The sequence below is a fragment of the Narcine bancroftii genome, chromosome 2 (genome assembly GCF_036971445.1).
Source record: "Narcine bancroftii isolate sNarBan1 chromosome 2, sNarBan1.hap1, whole genome shotgun sequence".
Taxonomy (NCBI): domain Eukaryota; kingdom Metazoa; phylum Chordata; class Chondrichthyes; order Torpediniformes; family Narcinidae; genus Narcine; species Narcine bancroftii.
The window spans coordinates 199,506,080-199,532,744 of record NC_091470.1 but is presented as its reverse complement, the minus strand read 5'-3'; the positions used below and the strand labels follow the sequence as shown (position 1 = coordinate 199,532,744).

Below are 26,665 nucleotides of genomic sequence, written 5' to 3'. Positions count from 1 at the left end.
TGGAAATAGTTTGAAAACACACACCAATGCAGACAGGCATGGATTGGCAACATATAGAACAAGACTAAATGTTATCAACATCACGGCAACCAGGAATCCAGCCAAGCCAGTGATGTCTACCACATCAAATTGAAAGGGTCAGGAGATAGATTGACAACTCAACTTTGGGTGGGGGGAGGAGGAGGTCAGGTGGAATTAGTGAGATGAAACAAGGGGCCCAGGAATTGAAAAGGTAGGGTGTGGAAATCTCAGAGGTGGATACAGTGGGATGATATGGAGAGAATAAGGGATGGACAGAGCATGGGGTTTGTTGAGAAAATCAGGAGTAGGAGAAACACAAGGGATAGGTGAGGGGATGAGTTGGAGGGAGAACCCTCAGAGTGGGATGGGCGAGGGAATGAAGCATAGGGAGACGCTCAGGGCCACCCCTGGATAATGCAGTAGGTTGTTGTGAGACCTTCAGGAGTAGGGTGAGAGTGACCCTCAGGGGTTGGGGTGGGTGAAAGGGAGGCACTCAGGGGTTGGGGTGGGTGGAAGGGAGGCACTCAGGGGTTGGGGTGGGTGGAAGGGAGGCACTCAGGGGTTGGGGTGGGTGGAAGGGAGGCACTCAGGGGTTGGGGTGGGTGGAAGGGAGGCACTCAGGGGTTGGGGTGGGTGGAAGGGAGGCACAGGGGTTGGGGTGGGTGGAAGGGAGGCACTCAGGGGTTGGGGTGGGTGGAAGGGAGGCACTCAGGGGTTGGGGTGGGTGGAAGGGAGGCACTCAGGGGTTGGGGTGGGTGGAAGGGAGGCACTCAGGGGTTGGGGTGGGTGGAAGGGAGGCACTCAGGGGTTGGGGTGGGTGGAAGGGAGGCACTCAGGGGTTGGGGTGGGTGGAAGGGAGGCACAGGGGTTGGGGTGGGTGGAAGGGAGGCACTCAGGGTTTGGGGTGGGTGGAAGGGAGGCACTCAGGGGTTGGGGTGGGTGGGAGGCACTCAGGGGGTGGGTGGGAGGCACTCAGGGGTTGGGGTGGGTGGAAGGGAGGCACTCAGGGGTTGGGGTGGGTGGAAGGGAGGCACTCAGGGGTTGGGGTGGGTGGAAGGGAGGCACTCAGGGGTTGGGGTGGGTGGAAAGGAGGCACTCAGGGGTTGGGGTGGGTGGTAGGGAGACGAGGGTTGGGGTAGAAGGGGGTGGAGATCCTCGGGAGTGGGGTGGAGAGGAGGTGTGTGGTCGGGTGACCCTTGGGAGTTGGGATGGAGGGGGTTGGGCTCAAAAGGGAACCTGAAGAGGGAGGGGGCACCCCAAGGGGAGGGAGGGAGGGAGGGGGCACCCCAAGGGGAGGGAGGGAGGGGGCACCCCAAGGGGAGGGAGGGAGGGGGCACCCCAAGGGGAGGGAGGGAGGGGGCACCCCAAGGGGAGGGAGGGAGGGGGCACCCCAAGGGGAGGGAGGGAGGGGGCACCCCAAGGGGAGGGAGGGAGGGGGCACCCCAAGGGGAGGGAGGGAGGGGGCACCCCAAGGGGAGGGAGGGAGGGGGCACCCCAAGGGGAGGGAGGGAGGGGGCACCCCAAGGGGAGGGAGGGAGGGGGCACCCCAAGGGGAGGGAGGGAGGGAGGGGGCACCCCAAGGGGAGGGAGGGAGGGGGCACCCCATGGGGAGGGAGGGAGGGAGGGGAGACCCCATGGGGAGGGAGGAATGGGGGGGGAGAACCCCCGGGATGGGGGGGGGAGAACCCCCGGGATGGGGGGGGGGAGAACCCCCGGGATGGGGGGGGGGGGAGAACCCCCGGGATGGGGGGGGGGAGAACCCCCGGGATGGGGGGGGGAGAACCCCCGGGATGGGGAGAACCCCCGGGATGGGGGGGGGGGGAGAACCCCCGGGATGGGGGGGGGGAGAACCCCCGGGATGGGGGGGGGGAGAACCCCCGGGATGGGGGGGGGGAGAACCCCCGGGATGGGGGGGGGGGAGAACCCCCGGGATGGGGGGGGGGGAGAACCCCCGGGATGGGGGGGGGGAGAACCCCCGGGATGGATGGGGAGAACCCCCGGGATGGGGGGGAAACCCCCGGGATGGGGTGGGGAGAGGGTGTGAGGGGGAGGGACCCCCGAAAGAGGGGGATCCCGAATGTGGCTGCTGCGTCCATTCTAGGCCTGGGTGGGGGTGTGGGGAAGGCCCGCGGCCTGTTTCCCCCACCCCCACCAGGGCCCAAGCCCGGACCACGGCCCTTTCCCCCAGGCCCAGGGGGGCGGGGGGAGTGGGAGGAGATGGCCGCAGCGGCGGCCGGGACTGGGCTCCGCTCGCCGCCTCCCCTCACCTTGTAGAAGGCGCCGTTGGAGCCGCGCACCTCCACCGCCAGCCCGTCCATCGCCGAGCCGCCGCCGCCGACGCGGAGCCTCGCCGAGCCACCCGCCGATAACCAAAAAGCCCTTTCGCCGTCTCTGCTCCGGCTATTAGCAACGGCCCGCCTTCCCCGTCGACCACGCCCACTGCCCTCGTTGATTCGACACCCTCAGCCAATAGCGTTACGGTTGCCTAAACCCGCTGCCACAATTAGTCCGACGACTCCGTCAATCATTTAGCTCTCCCTCCTCTCGTTGGTCTGACTGTCCGTCCATCTTCCGCGACCGCACCCCCTCCCCCACATCAAGGCGAGTGATCTCTTGCGGCCGTTGGCTCTCCGACGCCGCTACTCCGCCCTCCGAGCGCGATGATTGGACAATCGGCCTGCATTTCTATTGGTTGTGCTGACATTCCTGAAAAATCCGTTGGTGCTGACAGGCGCGAGGGGATTGATGAGGTGGTACCCTGCCCTTTCTACGTGTTGATTGGATTATGTTCCTGTCAATCTTTTGTCTGATCGAATGTCACCGTTGTCAATCACCGTCGCTTGGGTGAACTGTTGGGTTTGAAGCCCCGTCGCGAGCGTGACCGTGTCTTAAAAGGGGCTGCGCTTTTATTGGCTAAACGGGCTGTCAGTTATTGTAATATATGATCACGCCCCCTGCCAGGATTGGTGATTACGCTGAATCAAGATGTCAATCATGACAAGACATTCCGCCTATCCCCGTAACAGATAACGCTCGTTGCCAATGGAAAGTCGTGCCTCAAATAACACGCGCTCGCTGATGGGCTTTTGATTGGACAAGAACGCTGCTGATTTGCTGATGGCCGTTGCCAATCATACCTGAAGTGATCGGTGAATGGTTGGTACAGAGTGTGGGCCGCGCTCAGTGGGAGGGGCGGTGAGGGTGCGCCGCAATGTAGGAGGGGCAATGGGGGACCTCCACACTGTCAGAAGGGCAGTGCTAATGGAGCTCCCCCACTGCGGGAGGGGCGGTGCTGAGGGATCTTCCCACTGCGGGAGGGGTGGAGCTGAGGGAGCCCCCCATTGCGGGAGGGGTGGAGCTGAGGGAGCCCCCCATTGCGGGAGGGGTGGAGCTGAGGGAGCCCCGCACTGCGGGATGGCTGTACTGAGGGAGCCCCGCACTGCGGGATGGCTGTACTGAGGGAGCCCCGCACTGCGGGAGGGGGAGTACTGAGGGAGCCCCGCACTGTTGGAGGGGCAGTACTGAGGGAGCCCCGCACTGTGGGGCAGTATTGAGGGAGCCCCGCACTGTTGGAGGGGCAGTACTGAGGGAGCCCCGCACTGTGGGGCAGTACTGAGGGAGCCCCGCACTGTGGGGCAGTATTGAGGGAGCCCCGCACTGTGGGGCAGTATTGAGGGAGCCCCGCACTGTGGGAGGGGCAGTACTGAGGGAGCCCTGCACTGTGGGAGGGGCAGTACTGAGGGAGCCCGTACTGCAGGAGGGGGAGTACTGAGGGAGTCCCGCTCTATGGGAGGGGCTGTACTGAGGGAGGGGCTGTACTGAGGGAGGGGCTGTACTGAGGGAGGGTTTGTACTGAGGGAGCCCTACACTGTGGGAGGGGGAGTACTGAGGGACCCCTGCATTGCGGGATGGGCAGTGCTGGGGGACCCCTGCATTGCGGGATGGGCAGTGCTGGGGAAGCCCTGCACTGTGGGAGGAGCTGTACTGAGGAAGCCCCACACTCTCAGACTTGCTGGCTCTGGGATGAAGCATTAAAGCAGCTTCCAGTGCACTGACAGGTCCCTTCCCCACATCACAGAGTGGGTCACACTTCAAAAGATACTGACATTACCCGTGGCCAGCGTTGGGCCTTGAGTCCTGCACTGAACAATGCACAGCTGCCTTCTGATCCTCGAGAAAGCTCCTCTTAAATCTCCTCCCTCTGCCCTATAACAGACAAATTCCTCAACACAAAACTTCACAGCTGGCAGAAAATTTTCCTCTCTAGCCCCTCTTGCTACCTGTGCTCTTTTTCATTCCATTTCCTCCACTGCCAAGCAGGTATCTGTATTCACATCCTGCCTGACTCACCAAGTTCCTCATTGTTTTGTCCAGATTTCAGGATCTGAACTGTATTTCTTGCTCTATATTAATCCAGAGGCTGCACAATTTTGCCACTGGTGCAGTTGAATGAAGTAATTGAGACGTTTGCTGTTTAATTGGATTTAATCCAGTGATCTTTGGAGGATCAGAGGTGGAGAGGCTGAGCACATTTATACTCCTGGAAGTCACTGTTTCGGAGGATCTTTCCTGGACCCAGTGCACTGATGGCATCATGAAGAAAGCGCGTCAGTGCCTCTACATCCTCAGAAGTTTGGTATGACATTGGAAACCAGACATCACAGGCAAAACTCTCCCCACAGTCAAGAACATCTGTGGAGAATGCTGCCATCAGAGAACAGCAGCAGTCGTCAAGGACCCACACCACCCAGCACACGCTCTGTTCTCGCTGCTGCCATCAGGAAAGAGGTACAGGTGCCACAAAATTCATAGCACGAGGTTCAGAAACAGCTGCTCCCCCTCCACCACCAGACTCCTCAACGACAAACTCATTTAAGGATTCTTACTTGTGCACTTTTTTGATTTTTTTATCTGTATTGCACAGTCAGTTTGTTTACATTTACATGTGTACGTTTTTGCACTACCAATAAGTGCCTGGCCCGCAGGAAAAAGAATTTCAGGGTAGTATGTGATGTCGTGTATGAACTCTGACAATACATACAAGTGAGTCAGAGGAGGAGGAGCTTGCTGAAAGTGAGGAGAAGGTAAGCTATTAAAATCGGGGGCTTACCAGGGCTTGGGCCTACTTGGTTCGGCTGGGAGTCGGAGGAGGAGCTTGGAGAGAGTCGAGCTGTGAATCAGAGGAGGGGGAGCTTGCTGAAAGTGACAGGGTTAATTGGTCAAGGGGCCAATAAAAAGAGTGAAAGGGGAGGGAGCAGCCAGCGAGGAGTGGAGCGGTGGAGCGGTGGAGGAGTGGAGCGGTGGAGGGGTGGAGCGGTGGAGGGGTGGAGCGGTGGAGGGGTGGAGCGGTGGAGGGGTGGAGCGGTGGAGGGGTGGAGCGGTGGAGCGGTGGAGCGGTGGAGGGGTGGAGGGGTGGAGCGGTGGAGCGGTGGAGGGGTGGAGGGGTGGAGGGGTGGAGGGGTGGAGGGGTGGAGCGGTGGAGCGGTGGAGGGGTGGGGTGGAGGGGTGGAGCGGTGGAGGGGTGGAGCGGTGGAGCGGTGGAGGGGTGGAGGGGTGGAGCGGTGGAGGGGTGGAGCGGTGGAGGGGTGGAGGGGTGGAGCGGTGGAGGAGTGGAGCGGTGGAGGAGTGGAGCGGTGGAGGAGTGGAGCGGTGGAGGAGTGGAGCGGTGGAGGAGTGGAGCGGTGGAGGAGTGGAGCGGTGGAGGAGTGGAGCGGTGGAGGAGTGGAGCGGTGGAGGAATGGTGCGGTGGAGGAGTGGTGCGGTGGAGGAGTGGAGCGGTGGAGGAGTGGAGCGGTGGAGGAGTGAGACTTCCTGGCTTTGGCTTATCAGGCTTCGGCGAAAGCAGGCAAGGAGAAAAGGTAAGCTGAGTTATTTGCCTTCGTATTCAGAGTCATGCCAATAGGGTTAGTGCTCTGTACTGGGTTACTGGGTGTCAGATGTGTGAACAATGGGTGAGCTCCACCCTCCCAAATGGCCACATCTGCACCAGGTGTACCGAGATGCCAAGGGAGCGAATTAGGGATATGGAGTTGCAGATTGATGACCTGCGGCTTGTAAGGGAGAGTGAGGAGTTAATCGACTCAACTTTCCGGGCGATAAATACTCCAGAACCCATGTCATGTAAGTGGGAAACCGTCAGGGGGGGGAAGAAAAAAGCGAGAAAAATGGAGAGCACACCAGTGACTACCCCACTCAGCAACAGTTATGTTGTGTTGGATTCTGTTGAGGGAGATGACTGGACAGAAGATGGCCATGGGCACCAGGTCAATGGCAATGAGCCTGGCAGAGTGGTGCAAAAGAAAAGGAAAAGAAGAAATGCAGTAGTTATTGGGGACTCTATTGTCAAGGGTACAGACAGGAGGTTCTGTGAGCCAGATAAGTATACCCGCATGGTGTGCTGCCTCCCTGGTGCAAGGGTACAAGATATCACAAATCGGGTCCAAAAAATTCTGAGAGGAGAGGGAGAGCAGCCTAATGTCTTGGTACATGTGGGTACAAACGACATTGACAAGAAAAGGGAGGAGGTAATGAAAAGGGATTACAGTGAGCTGGGACGAAAGCTGAAAGACAGGAACGCTAGGGTGGTGATCTCGGGATTTCTACCTGTTCCAAATGCAAGTGATGAAAAGAATGTAAGGATAAGGAAAATGAACGTGTGGCTGAGGTGCTGGTGTACAAGGCAAGGATTTGTCTTCTTGGATCATTGGGATCTCTTTTGGGGAAGGCATGATCTTTACAAGAGGGACGGGTTGCACCTAAATCCAAAAGGTGTCAACATTTTGGCAAGTATGTTTGGTACAGCAGTGGGGCAAGGTTTAAACTAATTTGGCAGGGGTATGGGAACCAGAGTGATAGAGAAAAGGGTAGGGAAGATAAAGTAATGGCCAGGAAAAGTAAAATAGGAAAAGTAATGTTGGGAGGAGAAAGTAAAAAATCAGATGGTGCAGTGAGTTTTTGGGTCAATGATAGTCTTTAGAAAATTACAAAGAAAAGTAGTGGGCAGAAAAATCAAAAGAAAAAGTTACAGAAGTCACTAGATATTAAAAGGACAAAGAGCATAAGGGCACTTTATCTGAATGCCCGCAGTATTAGAAATAAGGTTAGTGAACTTGAGGCGCAAATCGGTACCCATGCCTATGATTTGGTAGCCATCACGGAAACATGGCTACAAGGTGACCCTAAATGGGAATTAAACTTTCAAGGGTATCAGGTGGTGCAAAGAGATAGACAGGATGGTAAGGGAGGTGGAGTTGCACTCTTAATCAAAGATGAGCTCGAGCGGAGTCACGTGATGGAGTAGTGGCCGGTCGGGGAACTCCAGCCCTCTCCGGAAAAGTTTTAAAAAAACACAGAAAACACAAAGGCACAAACATAAAAATTAAAATAAAGTGAAAGTAAAGGTGTGAAGAAAATGGCAGCGAAGAAAGAAAAGTCGAAAGCAATAGGAAGAAGAGAAGAAGAAAAGACATCGGAAGAAGAAGGTGAAGGCCTTACCTGTCCGAGGAGGCCGGCCGCAGAGAGAGAAGGCCGCTCCCTCAGGTCAGTCGAAGTCCCGAGCTCGGGACTACAAAAATGGCTCGCGGAGCCAAGCAAAAGTGCGCAACCGCGCATGCGTGACTCCTCGCGCATGCGCGGTGCGCATTACAAAAAAAAACACTGACGGGAGGGGGGACCAGCTGAGGAGTTGATCTCCGCAGCTGAGAATGACAGCTACAACACAACAACAAGAACAGAACATAGAAAACAACAAGAACAAGAAAGAGAGTATAAAGAAATCAAGGAAACAACAGATGACCAACCCAGAGGAAGAAGAAGAAGAACATAGAGAAATGGAAGAAGGGAAAGGCAAGACAATGGATATTTTTTTTAAAGAATATATGGAATCAGTAAAAGAATGGCAATCACAAGAATTTAGTGAAATAAAAAGAAGAATTAAAAGTACAGAAGAAAAAATGAATAGATTAGAGATGGTCATGTCAGATATAGGAAAAAGAGTGGACAAGGTGGAAGAACGAGAAACAGCCATAGAAATGGAAGTAGAGGACTTAAAAAAGAAATTAGAAGAATCTAATAAAAAAGTTAAAGAGACACAAGAGCTGTTAGCTCAGGAGATAGATATAATGGCAAATTATAATAGAAGAAATAATATAAAGATAGTGGGCCTTAAGGAAGATGAAGAAGGCAAGAATATGAGAGAATTTATAAAAGATTGGATCCCCAGGGTCCTAGGAAGACCAGAATTACAGGAAGAAATGGAAATAGAAAGGGCACATAGAACATTAGCCCCGAAACCACAGCCACAACAAAAACCAAGATCCATTTTAGTAAAATTCCTAAGATATACAACAAGAGAAAATATATTGGAGAAAGCAATGAAGAAAATAAGAGAAGACAAAAAGCCACTGGAATACAAAGGTCAAAAAATTTTTTTCTATCCAGACATAAGTTTTGAACTCCTGAAGAAGAGAAAGGAGTTTAATACAGCAAAAGCGATCCTATGGAAAAAAGGATATAAATTTATGCTAAAGTACCCAGCGGTACTTAAAATAGTTATTCCAGGGCAGCAAATCAGACTATTCTCGGATCCAGAGGAAGCACGAAAATTTGCAGAACAACTACAAAACAGACAGAGAGATGAAGAAATGTAACGAGAGCAAAAATGACCATGAACTATATTTATTTGTGTATATGGGTATATATATATATATATATATATATATGAGTGTGTGTATGTATATATGTGTACATGAGTGTATCCGTATTTAAAGGAAAATATATAGAGTATAGATAAGAATTAATAAGGGAAAGAAAGGGAAGAGAGGAAGTGAGGAGGGAATTAAGAGAGTGACCTTTGTTATATATGAAAATTAAAATCTTTTCTGGGGGGGCTGGGTGGGGAGGAGTTACGGTCACTGCGAAATCAGTTGACGCTTGCGAGTGAATTCGCAAATCCAAATGGAGAGGGGAGATGTGGTTGCCCGACAAGGGATAAAGGGCAACTCAGGAAGGGGAGGGGATAGTGGGGTTAAAGAAATTTTAGTTCGGAGAATAAGGGAAATGTTTGATGTTTTAGAAATGTTGTCTTATAAAGTGTTCAAAACAAGAAAGCAGAAATGGATAAGAAGGAAAGGTGATGATGAGGAAACGGAAAGGAAAGATAAACAAAGTATGAAATGGCTATGTTGAACTATATGACTTTAAATATTAACGGAATACATAACCAAATCAAAAGGAAGAAACTGCTAAATTTACTGAAAAAAGTAAAAATTGATATAGCATTCGTGCAAGAAACACATTTAAATGAAATGGAGCACAAGAAATTAAAGAGAGATTGGATAGAACATGTAACAGCAGCGTCATATAATTCAAAAGCTAGAGGAGTAGCTATATTAATCAGTAAAAATGTACCAATTAAAATAGAAGAGGAAATAATAGATCCAGCAGGGAGATATGTAATGATAAAATGTCAGATATATTTGGAGTTTTGGAATTTACTCAATGTATATTCATCTAACGAAGAAGATCAAAAATTTATGCAAGATTTTTTTTGAAGATAGCAGACACGCAAGGGAACATACTAATAGGAGGGGATTTCAACCTTAATTTGGATTCAAACATGGATAAAACTGGGAAAAAAATTAACAGAAAGAACAAAGTAACCAAATTTTTAATTAAATCAATGCAAGAAATGCAGCTTTTGGATATATGGAGGAAACAACACCCAAAGGAAAAGGAATATTCATATTATTCGGGTAGACATAAAACATACTCAAGAATAGACCTATTCCTGTTATTAGCTCGTATGCAAGATAGAGTAAGAAAAACAGAATATAAAGCTAGAATATTATCGGACCACTCACCCTTAATATTGACAATAGAGTTAGAGAACATCCCTCCAAGAATGTATAGATGGAGATTAAACTCCATGCTACTTAAAAGGCAGGATTTTAGAGAATTAATTGAACGACAAATTAAAATGTACTTTGAAATAAATACGGAATCAGTGAAAGATAAGTTTATACTATGGGACGCAATGAAAGCGTTCATCAGAGGGCAAATAATAAGTTATGTAACTAAGATGAAGAAGGACTACAATCAGGAAACAGAGCAGTTGGAAAGGGAAATTGCAAATACAGAAAAAGAATTAGCAATGAAGGAAGAGAATTGGCAGATAAAAAAATAAAAATATGAAACACTACAAACATATAAGGTGGAGAAGAACATAATGAAGGCAAAACAAAAATATTATGAACTATGAGAAAAAACGCACAAAATTCTAGCATGGCAGCTTAACTCAGAACAAACTAAGAGAATGGTATTGGCATCAAGGAAAAAAGACAAACAAATCACATATAATCCAACGGAGGTTAATGAAAACTTCAGAGAATTCTACGAACAATTATACCAAACTGAAAACGAAGGGAAAGAAGATAAAACAGATGAATTTTTAACTAAAATTGAACTACCAAAACTACAAATAGAGGAACAAAATAAATTAACAGAACCATTTGAAATAGTAGAAATACAAGAGATAATAAAAAAATTACCAAATAATAAAACACCAGGAGTGGATGGATTCCCAATAGAATTCTATAAAACATTTAAAGATTTATTAATTCTTCCCCTTCTGGAAGTAATCAACCAGATTGATAAAACACAAAGCTTACCAGATTCATGCAAAACTGGAATAATTACAGTAATACCAAAGACAAGGAAAGATCCACTCACACCTGCGTCATATATACCAATATCTTTACTTAACACAGATTATAAGATAATAGCTAAACTATTAGCAAACAGATTAGCCAACTATGTACCAAAAATAGTAAATCTAGACCAAACTGGATTTATTAAAAAAAGACGAACAACAGACAATATCTGTAAATTTATTAACTTAATTCATGCAGTAGAAGGAAATAAAGCTCCAACAGTAGCGGTTGCTTTAGATGCAGAGGAGGCCTTTGACAGAGTAGAATGGAATTATTTATTCAAAGTACTACAAAAATTCAGTTTACCAGAGAAATATATTAATTGGATTAAAGCATTATATAAGGGGCCATTGGCGAAAGTGACAGTAAATAGATATATATCAAAGCAATTTAACTTAAGCAGATCAACAAGGCAGGGATGCCCACTATCGCCCTTATTGTTCACGTTAGCCATAGAACCACTAGCAGAATTGATAAGAACAGAAAATAAAACAAAAGGGAAAAAAATAAAAGAGAAGGAATATAAAATCAGTTTTTTTTGCAGATGACGTTATAGTATACTTAACAGAACCAGAATTATCAATAAAAGAATTACATAAGAAATTGAAGGAATATGGAGAAGTGTCGGGATACAAGATTAACGCAAATAAAAGTGAAGCAATGCCAATGAATAATGCGGATTTCTCAAAATATAAGGAAGAATCACCATTCAGATGGCAAATGCAAGCAATACGATACCTAGGTATACAAATAAATAAAAACCTCGGCCATCTATATAAACTCAATTATTATCCACTAATGAAAAAATTACAGGACGACTTAGAACATTGGAAAGACTTACCACCAACATTAATAGGAAGGATAAACTGTATTAAAATGAACATTTTCCCAAGGATACAATACCTATTTCAGGCATTGCCAATACACTTGACAGAGAAATTCTTCAAGGAGTTAAAGAAAATAATAAGGAAATTTTAATGGAAAGGGGGGAAACCGAGGATAGCACTAGATAAATTAACAGAATGGTATAAACAAGGAGGCTTACAACTGCCAAACTTTAAAAATTATTATAGAGACGCACAATTAAGATACCTATCAAATTTTTATCAAACAAGGGAAAAGCCAGATTGGACTAGATTAGAACTAGATAAAATAGGGGAGAAGATACCCAAACATATATTATATAAATGGGATGAAAAATTGGTACAACGTCAGAATTCTCCAGTATTACATCATCTGCTCAATATTTGGAAGAAGATTCATGTAGAAAGGAATAAAACAAATTACCAACTACCAAAACTAATACTGACACAAAATCAGCTAATCCCTTTTACAATAGATAACCTTTCCTTTAGAGAATGGGAGAAAAAAGGGATCAAAAGAATAGAAAATTGTTTTTCGGGAAATAAATTATTATCCTTTGAACAAATGAAGGATAAATATAATATTACTCACGATACAGTGTTGGCATACAACCAACTGAAATCCTACTTGAAGGACAAATTGGGAAGCAGTCTGAGGTTACCAGAGGGAAGTAATTTTGAATATGTGATTACAGACACAATAATAATCAAAAAATTTATAACAAATATGTATATTAAACTGCAAGAAAAGGAGAATGAGGAAACAAATAGTAAAACTAAACAAAAATGGGAACAAGATTTAAACATAAAGATAAAGAAGGAAACATGGGAGAAGTTATGCTCTGGAGCTATGAGAAATACAATAAACACGAGGTTATGTATGATACAATATAACTGGATACACAGGCTATACATTACACCTCAAAAGTTAAATAAATGGGACCCAACAGTATCTGACAGATGTTTTCGCTGTAAAAAGGAAATGGGAACAACAATTCATGCAATCTGGACATGTGAGAAAGTGAAAAAAATTTGGGAAGATATTAAATAAAATCACAAAAAGCAATATACAAAAAAACCCAGAGATCTTCCTCCTAAGTAACATAAAAAACAAAGTATTTGGACTTGATTTGGATGGTGCACAAAAAAGATTTGTTAGGATCGCCCTAGCTGTAGCAAAAAAATGTATTATGTCAGCCTGGAAATTAGAAGATAACTTGAGAATACAACAATGGTATATAGAAATGAATAAATGTATTCCATTAGAAAAAATAACATATAATTTAAGAAATAATATTACAATATTTGAACAAATATGGGAGCCATACATGAAACACAATAGAGAAAACCTACCGGGGACATCTACCACCTAAAGTGACAGAAGGAGAAGGAAATGAAAAGAATTGACTCAGTGGAATTTCTTGTTTATTTTTATTGAGTGACAACATTGTTTGACGGGTTTAATGTATCTTAGATTCTGAACTTTAAATGAATGGGAGGGGAGGTAGGGAGGGTGGGATGGGGGGGGGAGAAAACGACACTGTATATATTTGAAAAGAAAAATGTATGTATCTTGATCAATGTGGTTTATAGTGTGAAAAATAAAAAAATTAATAAAAAAAAGACAACAAGGGGTTACAAAGCGGGTAATAAGAAATGGGAAAAAGGATTATGAAAGTAAATTGGCACAAAATATAAAAACAGAAAGCAAAATATTTTATAAATATATAAAACAGAAGAGGGTGGCCAGAGTTAACATAGGACCCTTGGAGGATGAGAAAGGAAAAGTGGTAGCAAAAAATGAGGAAATGGCCGAGGCATTAAACAAATATTTTGTGTCAGTCTTCACGGTGGAAGACATGTCCAGCATGCCCAAGTGCGGAGTTAAGGATGCGAATGTTGGGGAGGGCCTTGATAAAATAGTTGTTACAAAGGAAGTACTGATGGAGAAACTAATGGGACTAAAGCCAGACAAATCACCTAGTCCTGATGATATGCATCCAAGGGTTCTGAAGGAAATGGCAGAAGTTATAGTTGATGCATTGGTGGTCATATACCAAAATTCCTTGGATTCTGGGCAGGTCCCGGCAAACTGGAAGACAGCAAATGTCATGCCACTTTTTAAGAAGGGATGTAGGCAGAAGACTGGAAATTATCGGCCAATTAGCTTGACGTCTGTAGTTGGAAAAATGCTTGAAGCCATCATTAAAGATGAAATAGTGAAACTTTTGGAGCATAAGGGTTCAATCAGGCAGACGCAACATGGTTTTAGAAAGGGAAGATCTTGTTTGACAAACTTGTTAGGATCATTTGAGAATATAATGGGTGCGGTGGATAGATGGGAACAGGTTGATGTTGTATATTTGGATTTCCAGAAAGCATTTGATAAGGTGCTTACTTATCAGTAAGATACAGGAAAGTGGAGTCCGGGGAAGTATATTGACCTGGATTGAAAATTGGTTGTCTGACAGGAGGCAGAGAGTCGGGATAAGTGGGAGTTTTTCAGGTTGGCAGAGAGTGGTAAGTGGGGTGCCGCAGGGGTCAGTGTTAGGCCCACAACTGTTCATCATTTACATTGATAACTTGGAGGAGGGGACAAAATGTGTGTAGCCAAGTTTGCGGATGACACCAAATTGAGTGGAAGAGCAAATTGTAATGAGGATGTGGAGAGTCTGCAGAGGGATATAGTTAAGCTGGATGAGTGGGCAAAGGTCTGGCAGATGGAGTACAATGTTAGTAAGTGTGAGGTTATCCACTTTGGCAAGAAAAATAAAAGAGCTGAATATTATTTAAAGGGTGAAAAACTACAGCATGCTGTTGAACAGAGGGATTTGGGAGTGCTTGTGCATGAATCGCAAAAAGTTAGGTTGCAGGTGCAGCAGGTTGTTAAGAAGGCAAATGGAATGTTGGCCTTCATCGCTAGAGGAATTGAATTCAGGAGTAGGGAGGTAATGTTGCAACTGTATAAGGTACTGGTGAGACCGAACCTGGAGTACTGTGTCCAGTTCTGGTCTCCATATTTGAGGAAGGATATACTGGCTTTCGAGATGGTCCAGAGGAGGTTTACTAGGTTGATCCCTGGGATGAAGGGGTTGACTTATGATGAAAGATTAAATCGTCTAGGATTGTATTCGCTCGAGTCCAGAAGAATGAGAGGAGATCTTATAGAAACATATAGGATTATGAAGGGTATGGATAGGTTTTTTGAGCTGGCCGGGGAAACTAAAACGAGAGGACACAGTCTCAAGATTCGGGGGAGTAGATTTAGGACAGAGATGAGGAAAAATAGTTTTTCCCAGAGAGTAGTGAATGTTTGGAATTCTCTAACCAGGGAAGTGGTTGAGGTTGCCTCATTAAACATAATTAAAATTTGGTTAGATAAATTTTTATGTGATAGAGGAATTAGAGGATATGGGGAGAAGGCAGGTAGATGGAGTTAGGTCATAAATTAGATCAGCCATGATCGTATTGAATGGCGGAGCAGGCTCGATGGGACATTTTTGGCCTACTCCTGTTCCTACTTCCTATGTTCCTAAGTTTCTATCTGATCATTGATGTTTTGTAACCCTTCAACCAGGGTCTTGTTTCACCGTGATCGACCCCCGTCCAACTCAGAGAAAAGATCTATTTGAACACTCATTCAAATCATCAAAATTTAAAACCTCACTTTGGTTACAATTCAGTGATCGAAACAAGTGACATTTTGCCCTTCACATTTAAACCCATAAAGTAGCCTGAAAATGAAATTTCTCCCAGTTTCACTTTCGTTTCAGTTTCATTATTTTCTGAAGCCAGAGTTTGTTTCACTTTAATTTATCTCCTGCAGTCACAAGGTAAACTCAGGCAGACTGAAGATAAACTCGGTGAAATCCACACTCATCACCTCTTAACCTTCAAACAATAGATTCCCCCACCACACCACCAAGTCCATAAGACATAGGAGGAGAAGTAAGCCATTTGGCCCATCAAGTCCACTCTGCCATTCCATCATGAGTTGATCCATTCTCCCTCTCCACTCCCCGCCTTCTCCCCATAACCTTGGATCCCCTGACTAATCAGATATCTGAAAATTTCTGCCTTAAATATACCCAGCGATCTGGCCTCCACAGCTGCCTGAGGTAGCAAATTCCAGTGGTCCACCATGCTCTGGCTAAAGACATCCTCCGCATCTCTGATTTAAATCTTGAAATGCTGCCCTTTAGTACTGGACTCCCCCACCACAGGAAACAACTACATCACATCTACTCTGTCCAGGCCTTTGAACATTCAAATTGCCTCTATGAAGTTCTTCTTCCCCCCCGCCCCCCACCTCATTCTTCTGAACTCCAAGGAGTTCGGTGCCAGAGCCTTCAAATGTGTTAATCCTTTCATTCCAGGAATCATTCTTGTAAATCTTTCTTGAACCCTCTCCTTTCTTAAATAAGTTTATTATCACCTGATTGTACAACCCAACGAAACAACGTTCTCCGGTCCTCAGTGCAAAACACACAACCAGGCATGACACATGTATAGACAAATAATACACATATTGGACAAGTATTCATATATACAAATAAATAATGTTTTGTGAATACGAAGGTCTCCGAGGGTCAATGTGAGTGATTCCTTTGGTTGTTCAACATTCTCACTACCCATGGGAAGAAACTGTTCCTCAGCCTGGTGGTTCTGGCTCTGATCGTCCTGGATCTCTTCCCCTGATGGGAGCAGCTGAAAGATACTGCGTGCAGGGTGGAAGGGATCCTCAATGATTTTGCGCGCCCTCTTTGGACAATGATCTTGGGGACGGGGTGGACATGACACTCCAGTGATCCTCTCTTTCACTCTTATGGTCCTGTGGATTGACTGTAGCTCGTACTGTCCTCACCAGTGCTTTAGAAAGCCTCAACGTCACATCCCTGTTCTTGTATCATATCCCTCTAGATATGAACACCATTTGCCTTCTTTGCCACCAACTCAACATAGAGGTTAACCTTCAGGATATCCTGCACGAGGACTCCCAGGTCCCTTTGCACCTCCAAATTTAGAATTTTATTTCAGACATACAGCACAGTAACAGGCCCAATTGACCTACAACCCCCGGTGGGAGGAAACTGGAGCCCCCGGAGGAAACCCACACAGAGAACGTACAAACTCCTTACAGACAGCGCTGGATTCGAACCCAGGTCCCTGACTAACCCTCTACACTTACCGCCCTAATTTTCTCCCAATCTAAATAATATGCTGCCATTTTATTCCTTCTACCAAACTGCATGACCAACATGTACCCTTTCCAGCATTTTACTTTATTTGCCACTTCTTTGCTTATTCTCCTAATCTACAAGTCACAATCCAGTGATCATCGGGGGGAACAGAGGGGGAGAGGGTGAGCAGATTTAAGTTCTTGGGAGTCACTTATCTCAGAGGATCTTTCCTGGACTCAACACACCACTGGCATCGGGAAGAAAGCACGTAGGTGCCTCTACTCCCTCAGGAGTTTGGGGAGGTTTGGTACGACATCAGAAACCCCGGCAAAATATTTATAGATATTTATTGTTCTCTCTGTATTGCAGTCAGTTTGTTTACATTCATTATCTGTTCACAGTTCTTTGTTTACATGTTTACACTGTGTGCAGTTTATTTTTGCATTACCAATTAGTGGCAATTCTGCCACACCCACAGGAAAAAGGAAATCTCAGGGTTGTATGTGATGTCACATATGTTCTCCGAAGACTCTCTGCAGCCCCTCCATTCCCTCCTCACTACCTGCCCCTCCACCTATCTTTGCATTAACTGCAAACTTGGCCACAAGGCCACTCATTGCAGAATCCAAATCAGTCAGTTAACATGCTTGTGTGGGCCCTCCCCGCCCCCACCCCTGACCCCTATGGTACACCACTGTTAACTGGTAGCCAACCAGAACAGGCCCTCTCTCTGTTTCATGCTCTTCAATGCTCTTCCCATTCTCATATCTTTCCCGTAACTACACGGACTCTTATTTTGTGAAGCACCTTGCCTTTTATAAAGTCCAAATCAACAACGTCCATTGCAATGTCCTGCCTGCGGCCTCCTCAAGAAAAAAAAATTGCAGTCGGTTTGTCAGGCAAGATTTTTCCCTGACTTTGACCTACCTCGTCATGCACCTCCAACACTCTGTAACCTCATCCTCGACAATCGACTCTGTCTTCCATGTGGAAATTTCCTTTCTACTGACTCCCTCCCTTTTTAAGGAATTTTCCAGTCCTCGAGAACCATTCTGGAATCTATTGATTACCAACCCTCCACAATCTCTACCCCGACCTCTTTCAGAACCCAAGGATGCAATCCATCTGGACCGGGAGACTTATCTAACCTTACTAGTGGTCCACACCCCCCCCCCCACCCATGCCTACTCACATATCACCTTAAATAAATCTCTTACTAACCACAGAGCACCTGTGGCAAAGGATGCACCGTGTTTAGCAAGGGAGTGACTGTACTCATCTCTTGAAACCCTTGAAACTCCAGTACACTCCTGACATCTTCCACAGTGAAGACTGGGGCAAAATGCACATGCATTCCCCTGCTATCTCCTTGGCTCCCATTACAGTTTCCCCAGCGTCATTTTCTCTTGACACATTTTAATAGGCTTTAAAAAAAAAACTTTTAGAATCCTTTTTGAGATTATTTGCTAGCCTCCTTTCAAAGTTCATCATTTCCTTCCTAACACCCTTCTTACTTGCCCTCTACAGGTGCTCCCCTATTTATAATCGTCCAACGTATGGTTTTTCAAAGTTACGATGGTTCAATCATGTGACTGTTGTTATTTACTTTCATGTAAGACTTTAAAATCATCGCAAACATTGATGATTTTTCTAAAAAATGTTAATAATTCCTCTCAGTGAATTCCTTGTAGCCTCCTTGGTCAATCTTTAATTCAGTCGGATAGCTTGCAGGGACTGATACAGCACTGTCGGGGGAAGAGTGGGGCAGTGGGATCAGTGTGGGGACTGATACAGAGCTGTTGGGGGAAGAGTGGGGCCATGGGATCAGTGTGGGGACTGATACAGGGCTGTCGGGGAAGAGTGAGGCTGTGGGATCAGTCTGGGGACATACAGGACTGTGGGGAGAGTGGGCAGTGGGATCAGTGTGGGGACAGACAGAGGGCTGTGGGGAGAGTGGGCAGTGGGATCTGTGTGGGGACTGGTATGGGGCTGTGGGGAGAGAGCGGGGCAGTGGGATCAGTGTGGGGACTGATACAGGGCTGTGGGGAGAGAGTAGGGCTGTGGGGAGAGAGTAGGGCTGTGGGGAGAGAGTGGGGCAGTGGGATCTGTGTGGGGACTGATACAGCGCTGTGGGGAGGGAGCAGGGCAGTGGGATCAGTGTGGGGACTGATACAGGGCTGTGGGGAGAGTAGGGGAATGGGATCAGTGTAGAGACTGATACAGGACTGTTAGAGGAGAGTGGGGCAGTGGGATCAGCGTGTGGACTGATACAGCACTGTTGGGGGGAGAGGGGGCAATGGGATCAGTGTGGGAACTGATACAGCATTGTTGGGGTGAGAGCGGGGCAGTGGGATCAGTGTGGGGATTGATACAGCGCTGTCGGGGAGAGCAGGGCAGTAGGATCAGTGTGGGTACTGACATGGGGTTGTGGGATCAATGTGGGCACTGATACAGAACTGTGGGGAGAGAGAGGGCAGTGGGATCAATGTGGGGTCCAACACAGGGCTGTGGGGAAGTGGGATCAGTGTGGGGACTGATACAGGGCTGTGGGGAGAAAGTGGAGTGGGATCAGTGTGGGGACTGATACAGTGCTGTTGGGGAGGGAGCAGGGCAGTGTGATCAGTGTGGGGACTGATACAGTGCTGTGGGGGGGAGGGAGCGGGGCAGTGGAATCAATGTGGGGACTGATACAGTGCTGTCAGTGTTATACAAGGTATACCTGTATTCCTTTTCCACTTACAATGGTCTTGCTGAATGTAATCCCATGTAAGTTGATGATATTTTTAAAAGTTTCTCAGTCCTCTATCTTCCCACTAATTTTTGCTTCCACATGCCCTTACTTTGGCCTTTGACCTCGCATGTCGGTCACAGTTGCGTCATCTTTCCACTCAAATCTTTCTTCTTTTTTGGAATATTCCTGTCCTGCACCTTGCCTATTTATCAGAGAATCCCCAGCCATTGCCTGGTCTGCTCACCTCCCTGTTCTTGTACCTTTCCCATGAACTTTGGCCAGTTCGTCTCTCATGCCTCTGCAGTCCCCCTTTGTTTTGGCTGATGTGCGAGGACGACTGCTTTTAGTTTCTCCCTCTCGAACTGCAGGGCGAATTCTACCATATTATGACCACTGCCTCCTCAGGATTCCCTTACCTTTAGCTCCCTTATCAACCCTGGTTCATTGCGCCATACCCAAACCAGAATAGCCATCTCATAGACATCCTACAAACGAGATCCAGATCCAGTCTCATTTCCCCAATCTACTTGCATGTTAAAATCCTCCAAGACCACCACAACATTGCCCTTCTAACACACCTTTTCTATTTGCTGTAGTAATTTGTTGTCCACATCCCGGCTATTTTTTGGAGGTCTGTCCACGGAGTAAAACACGAAAGTCTGCAGACACTGTGAATGTAGTAAAAACACACAGAAACTCAGCTGGTCTCGCAGCGTCCATCGGAGGGACTGATGTTTCGGGCCTGAGCCCTTCCTGAAGGTATAAGCAAAAAAAAAACGGGACTGAAGATTGGCCGGGGGAGGGGTCCAGATCAAAGGATATCAGAGGAAAGGTGAGAATTGATTTTAGCTCCGTGAAGTTGGTTGGTTGGGGGTGGGTGGGAGGGAGAGAGAAGAAAGGCGACAGGGTAAAGAAGGGAGGGGGAGAGGGTTTAACGGAAACCGGAGAAGTCAACGTTAACGCCATCCGGTTGGATTCTTATATCCTCTGATCCAACGATTTAATGTTGTTCCCTCCCAACAGAGGGACCGCACCCAGTGCTCACCTGCCTTTCCTTTCGATACCCTGTGTTTCCTTGAGAGACCCTCTCTCATCTGGGTACTGCACTTCTCGTCAGCCGTGGGATGAGCGGGAGGTTTTGCTGCGCGTTGAGCAGTCGGAAGGTTTAATGGGAAGGAAATGAGGGAGGCGAACAATGTTGGGGAATAATGACGGAGGGGGTCGGCAACGGTGGGATTTCTCTGTTGGGAGCTGATAGACCGAATGGCCTCCGGTACTGTAATAAAGAGCTTGCATAGACAGAATGGGCCAAATGGCTGCAAGTCAGAATATGAATGCCATTCATATGATTCTTTTGATTTAAAAAATGTGGCGCTGCCGCTGCCGTGGACCCAGGAGAATGGCGAGCAGGGAGACACCACTGCTCCTCAGGGTCCTACTGTACGGTTCTGATGGCAACGGCTCCAGACAGGCAGAAGACCTGGCAATGTGGTTTTCTTTATTCCTGACGCCACGGGGTCTGTCCCAAGATAGCAGCGCCTGTGCTGAGCAGTGGACCACGAGGGGTTGCAGGCTCCAGGAGGGCAGTAGACCGGAGCAGGGCGCCAGAAACGGGAACAGCCCCGTCGGGAGATGACCCGACAGGGAAGGAATCGGTGGCCACGGGCCAGCAAGGGGCTTAGCAGCTGAGCACAGGTCACAGACGACTTGCTCATGGGAACCAGGATTCGGGAGGGCGCCGAGGGCTCCCAAAAGGTCTCGTGCACCGATGGCTTCCTGATCGGGTCAGAGGTTTGGACGTGGAGCTCAGGCTGCCGATGGTTTGAACGGGAGAGGCGGCGGGAGCGCTGGAGGTAAAACACGTCTCCCTTCTTGTCAGGGGCAACGTTCATGGTGATTCTTTGCCTTATGGCAAACAAATTTTGATCATTTTTATGTGTTGTTCCATAACAATTCAATGAACCTTGAAGTCTGTATTGTCAATAGAGCGGTTTCCACAGCTCGAGGAATGCTGGAACGTACATCACCCCCTTAACTCATTTTCCCCACCACCTCCCCTTTCAGCCCCACTTTAATTCCAAGCTACAGAACAACTTGCAACATCCACTGAACCGACCAGCACTTTCTGGGTTGCAGGATGAAACCTACAGGGACCCAGCTCCTCACAGACCGTGGTGGGGGTTGGGACTGGCGCAGGGAAACAAACTCCATTTACTCCGACCATCTCCTCCTTTCCCTGCAAATACTCGGTTCCCTGCAAGAGGCGGCATCCTCTATCATCAAGGACCCAAGCCTGCGTCCTCTTCCTTCCGCTACCAGGTCCAGGAGCCCGAAGGCGAGCACCCAGAGGCACAAGGACAGCTTCCTCCCCTCCGTCAACATACTGATGGGCCTGTTTCTCTCTGCTAAACGACTGATTCCATTGGCGAGATGCATCTAGAAGAACAGGGTTGCCTCAGCGCTGTCAAAGTGCTGCTGACCCGGGTTCAAATCTGCCGTCGTCTGTAAAGAGTTTGCACGCTCTCCCGTACCTGCGCAAGTTTCCTCTCACATTCCAAAGTCCAGAGAACATTCCTGATATCACTACAACCGAGATTCCTTTTCCTGCGGGCACGGCAGAATCACAAAATTAGTGCAAATAAAACTGTATTCAACTAACTGACTATGTAATAGAGGGGAAAAAAAATCAATAAAGTGAACAAGAGTCCTTAAATGAGTCCCTGATTGAGTTTGTCGTTGAGGAGTCTGATGGTGGAAGGGGAGCAGCTGTTCCTGAACCTGGTGGTGCGACTCTTGTGGCCCCAACACCTCTTTCCTGATGGCAGCAGCGAGAACAGGGCATGGGCTGGGTGGTGAGGGTCTTTTGATGATCAATGCAGCGCTGCAAACAGCAGCGTTCCCCATATGTTGCCTGCAATGACCTGGGCTGCGTCCACTACCCTTTGGAGGGCTTTACGCTCAGGAGTACTGATGTCCCTGTCCCAGACCATGATCCAGTCAGTCAGCACACTTTCCACCGCACCTCTGTAGAAATCTGCCAGGGTTTTTTTGTCATACGGAACCTCCGCAAACTCCTGAGGAAGTAGACGTGCTTTCTTCGTGATGCCATTGGTGTGTTGGGTCCAGGGAAAGATCCTCGAAGATAGTGGTTCCCAAGAATTTAAATTTTCTCACCCCCTCCCCCTCTGATCCTCCAATGATCACTGGATTGAACTGATGGGGTGGCACATTGTGGGAGGGGAGGCGGGACTGAGGAAGTCCCCTACCATGGGAGGGACAGTATTGAGGGAGGGAGTTCTGATTGAGCCCCGCATTGCGAGAGGGGCCGTCCTAAGAGAGGGCCCCACTGTGGGAGGGGGCAAGCTGAGGGAGCCCTGAACTCTGGGAGGGGCCGTGCTGAGGGGGTCCGGCACTGTGGGAGGGGCCGAACTGAGGGAGGCTCCACTGTGGGAGGGGCAGTACTGAGGGGGGGGGGGGGAGTCCACTGTGGGTGGGAGTTCAATATAAGCACGTGGAGACCTCTGGTTTTCTCGGGGAGAGTAAAAGATCAACGACTCGACTGTGAGACCAGAACCCCTTCCTCAGATGTTTAACTCTCAGACCCCGTCACTCACTCAATCTCACCCACACTTTATGGTGAATAAATTCCACATTTACACTCTATAGATTAGGGAGGCACAGTTAAAGCATCAGTATTACAGGCCAACAGCCGGGTTCAGATCCTGTACTGTCTGTAAGGAGTTTGTACGTTCTTCCTGTGTCCGCGTGGGTTTCGTCCAGGTGCTCCGGTTTCTTCCCACTGTTCAAACTGTACCAAGGTTTTAGGTCAAGTGGGCGGCTGCTGGATGTCGAAATTAAATGCTTTGGGCTTTAAATTTTCAAAACACAAGACTTTTCATTCTTTCTATCCCTGTCATTTTTGACAGGGACCCACCGCAACCTCCTCAATCCCACCCAGAGATCCCTCAGCATCGAATCCCCCCCCCGGTCACGTTGAGCCCGGGACCAGAGGTCCTGGGACGGCTGAACGCAACCACGGTCCCGAGTCGGGGGTGGGTCCATGGCTGCGCACACTGTGCTCCCGCCGCCATCTGCTGGCCATGCCCCGCAGCTACAATTACTGACCGAAACGCTGGCCTTCCCGTGTGTTGCCTGGCGTTTCCAAGACTTCGCTCCCCTCCGCCTAGCTGTTCTGCGAGCACCTCCTTTTCTTGAACCGTTGCCGAACACGTGGAGAAGGTGTAGAGACGTGGTCGAGGAGGGGCAGGACTTTGTTAAAAAAAACATGGGAGGGACACAGCCAGTCTCACAGAGTCCAAAGGATAAGCAACAAAAATGCAAGAATTAATTCGGTGCTGGCAGGGGGGAAGAGTCCAGACCAACAAAAGGTGTTAATTGGATACAAGAGGTTGATTTTGGCTCTGTTAAAGAGACAAAAGGGAAGAGAGTCAGAGCTAGAGGTCGTGGTGGGGGGGCTGCGGTAGCGAGTGAGTGAGGATCCGCTGAGGGTGGTCCGTAGGATACCGCAAGAGAGGCGAAGTGAGCTGGAGTCAATGCAGCACAGGTACCCAAGATCTCCTCAAGTCGTCGGCTTTATCCACTGTGCTGCCAACTTCCACCCTGACTTCAAAGTAAAAGACTGTTTCAGAGATTGGGCAAAGAAATTGCAGATGGAGTCCAGTATTTGGTGGAAGGATTGGTAAGGTGGTGTGTGAGTGGAAAGAAAAGGTTTGACGTAGACTATTTTCCAAATGGGCAATGAGATCAGAAATCGGAGGTAGAGAAGGGATTTGGGAATCCTCGTGTAAAACTCCACGAAGGTCAACTTGCACGTAGAGTCAGCAGTAAGGAGGGAATGCAAGCATTCATTTTGAGGGTCGACAGAATACAGAAGCAAGGGTTTTGGTCCTCTACCTTCCGCAGGGCTTTGTGCTCAGGGGTACCGGTGTCTCCGTCCCAGACTGCAACGCAGCCGGTCAGCGCACTTTCCACCGCACTGCTGTAGAAGTTTGCCAGGGTTTCCATGCCATTCCAACCTCCACAAATTCCCGAGGAAGCAGGCGCTGATGCTCTATCTCCACGGCGCCATTCGTGCATTGGGGTCCAGGAAAGATCCTATGAGATAGTGGCACCTAAGAATTAAATTTGCGTGCCCTCCCCAATGATCACAAAGGTGGAGGTAGATACATCCTTCATCAGGAAAGGTATCTACAGGGAGAAGGAAGGAGAATGGGGGTGAAAAGGAGGGTAAATCAGCCATGTTGGAATGGTGGGTTGGAGACTCAGTGGTCTTCAAACTGCCCCCCAAATTCACATTTCACCTTAAGTAATCCCTATGTCATCAATGCTCTGTGATTAGTAAGGGATTGCTAAAGGCGGGATGTGGGTGGGAAGGGAAAGTCGAGAACCACTGCTCGAGACCCAATTGTTACTGAAATATTTTGCTTGAAAAAATTGTCATTGGCCCATTTCATTTGGAGTCAACAAGGGACGATTAAAACAGGGATTTTCAAACTTTTCCTTCCCACTCACATCCCACCTTAAGCAACCCCTTACTGATCACAGAGCACTGATGGCATAGGGATTACTTAAAGTGCGATGTGAGTTTGGAAACCTCTGGCCAAATTCCTCTCCTGTCTTATGGGTCCAGAAAGCAGAGTGAGGAAAGCCAGTGGGTCTCAGTGGGTCAGAAAGGGACCCACAGTCAGAAAGGGACAGTTAATGTGTCAAGTCCAGACCCTTGAGATTCGTCCAGTTAGGGGTCAGGAGATTGGCGATAAGTATAATTAATTCCTAGTGAGTACAGAAATGGAGAGGGAGGCGAATCGAACAAGACTTCAACAGGGTGAACACGGGTCCAGGTAAGGCCATTTTACCCTCCCATCGGGGAATCTGGGATCCCCTTTGCTGTGTGTGGGGCCACATTGTGGGATTTTATGTGGAAAATATGATTATTCTTTTAAATGGAGATGTTGTGGTGCGATGGTGCCGTAATCCCTAAAAGATACAGGAGCAGTAGGCCAATCAGCCCTTTGAGCTGGTTGCAGCATTCTCATCATGAGCTGATCTATCCTCCCTCAGCCCCACCCCCTGGCCTTCTTCCCATAATCCTTCATGCCCTGACTCATCAAATACCCATCAACCCCTGCCTTAAACACACCCAATGACCTCGCTTCCACAGCCGCCTGTGGCAAAAAGTTCAACTCACAACCCTCTGAGACATTTTTCCACATTTCTGTTTAAAATTGATGCCATTTCATCCTGTTGTGCCCTCTTGTCCTTGAATCCCTAACCGTTGGGAAAGAACCTTACCACATCTACTCTGTTCAGTCTTTCAGCTTTCGAAATGCCTCTCTGAGGTTCCCCCTTGTCCTTCTGTACTCCCGAGTTCAGTCCAAGTGCCGACAATCGTTCCTCATATGCTCATTCCTGGTATCATTCCAGTAAATCTGTGAACCCTCTCCAACACCAGCACGTCCATTCTCAATTAAGGCACCCGAAACTGCTCACGATACTCCAAGTGAGGTCTCACCAGTGCCTTATAGAGGCTCAACATCACATCCCTGCTATTCCTCTCGAAATGAATGCCAACATCGTTCTTGCCTTCTTCACCTCCTACACAACTTGGAGGTCAACCTCTAGGGTGTCGTTTACTGCACAAGGACTCCCTTTGCACCTCAGAATTTTGAATTTTCTCCCCATCTAAATGATAGTCTGCCCGTCTATTTCTTCTACCCAAGTGCATTTTCAACATTGTGTTTCATCTGCCACCTCATCACCCATTTTCCTCATCTGTCCGAGTCTCTCTGCACCCCCTCCCCATCTGCTGGTGCACAATCAGGGACAAAGAAGCAGAAATTTCCCCCACCCCTTCCGAGTGTGTGGGAGGGAGAGAGGAGCATGTGGTTGATGGCCAGCATGGATACTGGGCCTGTTTTCACTTGTGAGACCACTGAGATGGTGGACTTACCTCAACCCCATGGATTTGCTCTTTGAAGGGTGTCCACTGAGAACAGAAGCTCAGAGAAATTTCTTCAGCCAGAGGGTGGTGAATCTGTTGAATTTGCAGATCATTGGGTGTATTTAAGGCAGAGATTGATAGGTTCTTGATTAGCCAGGGCATCAAAAGTTATGGGGAGAAGGCCAGGCAATGGGGCTGAG

At 47.8% G+C, this 26,665-nt stretch overlaps 1 protein-coding gene and 1 long non-coding RNA gene across 2 annotated transcripts in view; one reads left to right on the top strand and one right to left on the bottom strand.

Moving 5' to 3' along the window:
• Nucleotides 1-2,655, bottom strand: part of LOC138754966 (RNA-binding protein FXR1-like) — a 125,282-nt gene extending 122,627 nt beyond the window's left edge. Inside the window, exon 1 of the mRNA XM_069920057.1 lies at nt 2,289-2,655. Within this exon, the coding sequence (XP_069776158.1) occupies nt 2,289-2,339 (51 nt within the window). The 5' untranslated portion in view covers nt 2,340-2,655. The remainder of the gene's footprint in view (nt 1-2,288) is intronic.
• A 203-nt stretch (nt 2,656-2,858) lies between these two features.
• LOC138754967 (uncharacterized) lies at nt 2,859-22,203 on the top strand. Its single transcript, XR_011351969.1, has 3 exons — nt 2,859-3,177; nt 20,101-20,336; nt 21,569-22,203. It is a non-coding gene; the product is annotated as an uncharacterized lncRNA (long non-coding RNA).
• Nucleotides 22,204-26,665: the final 4,462 nt, after the last annotated feature.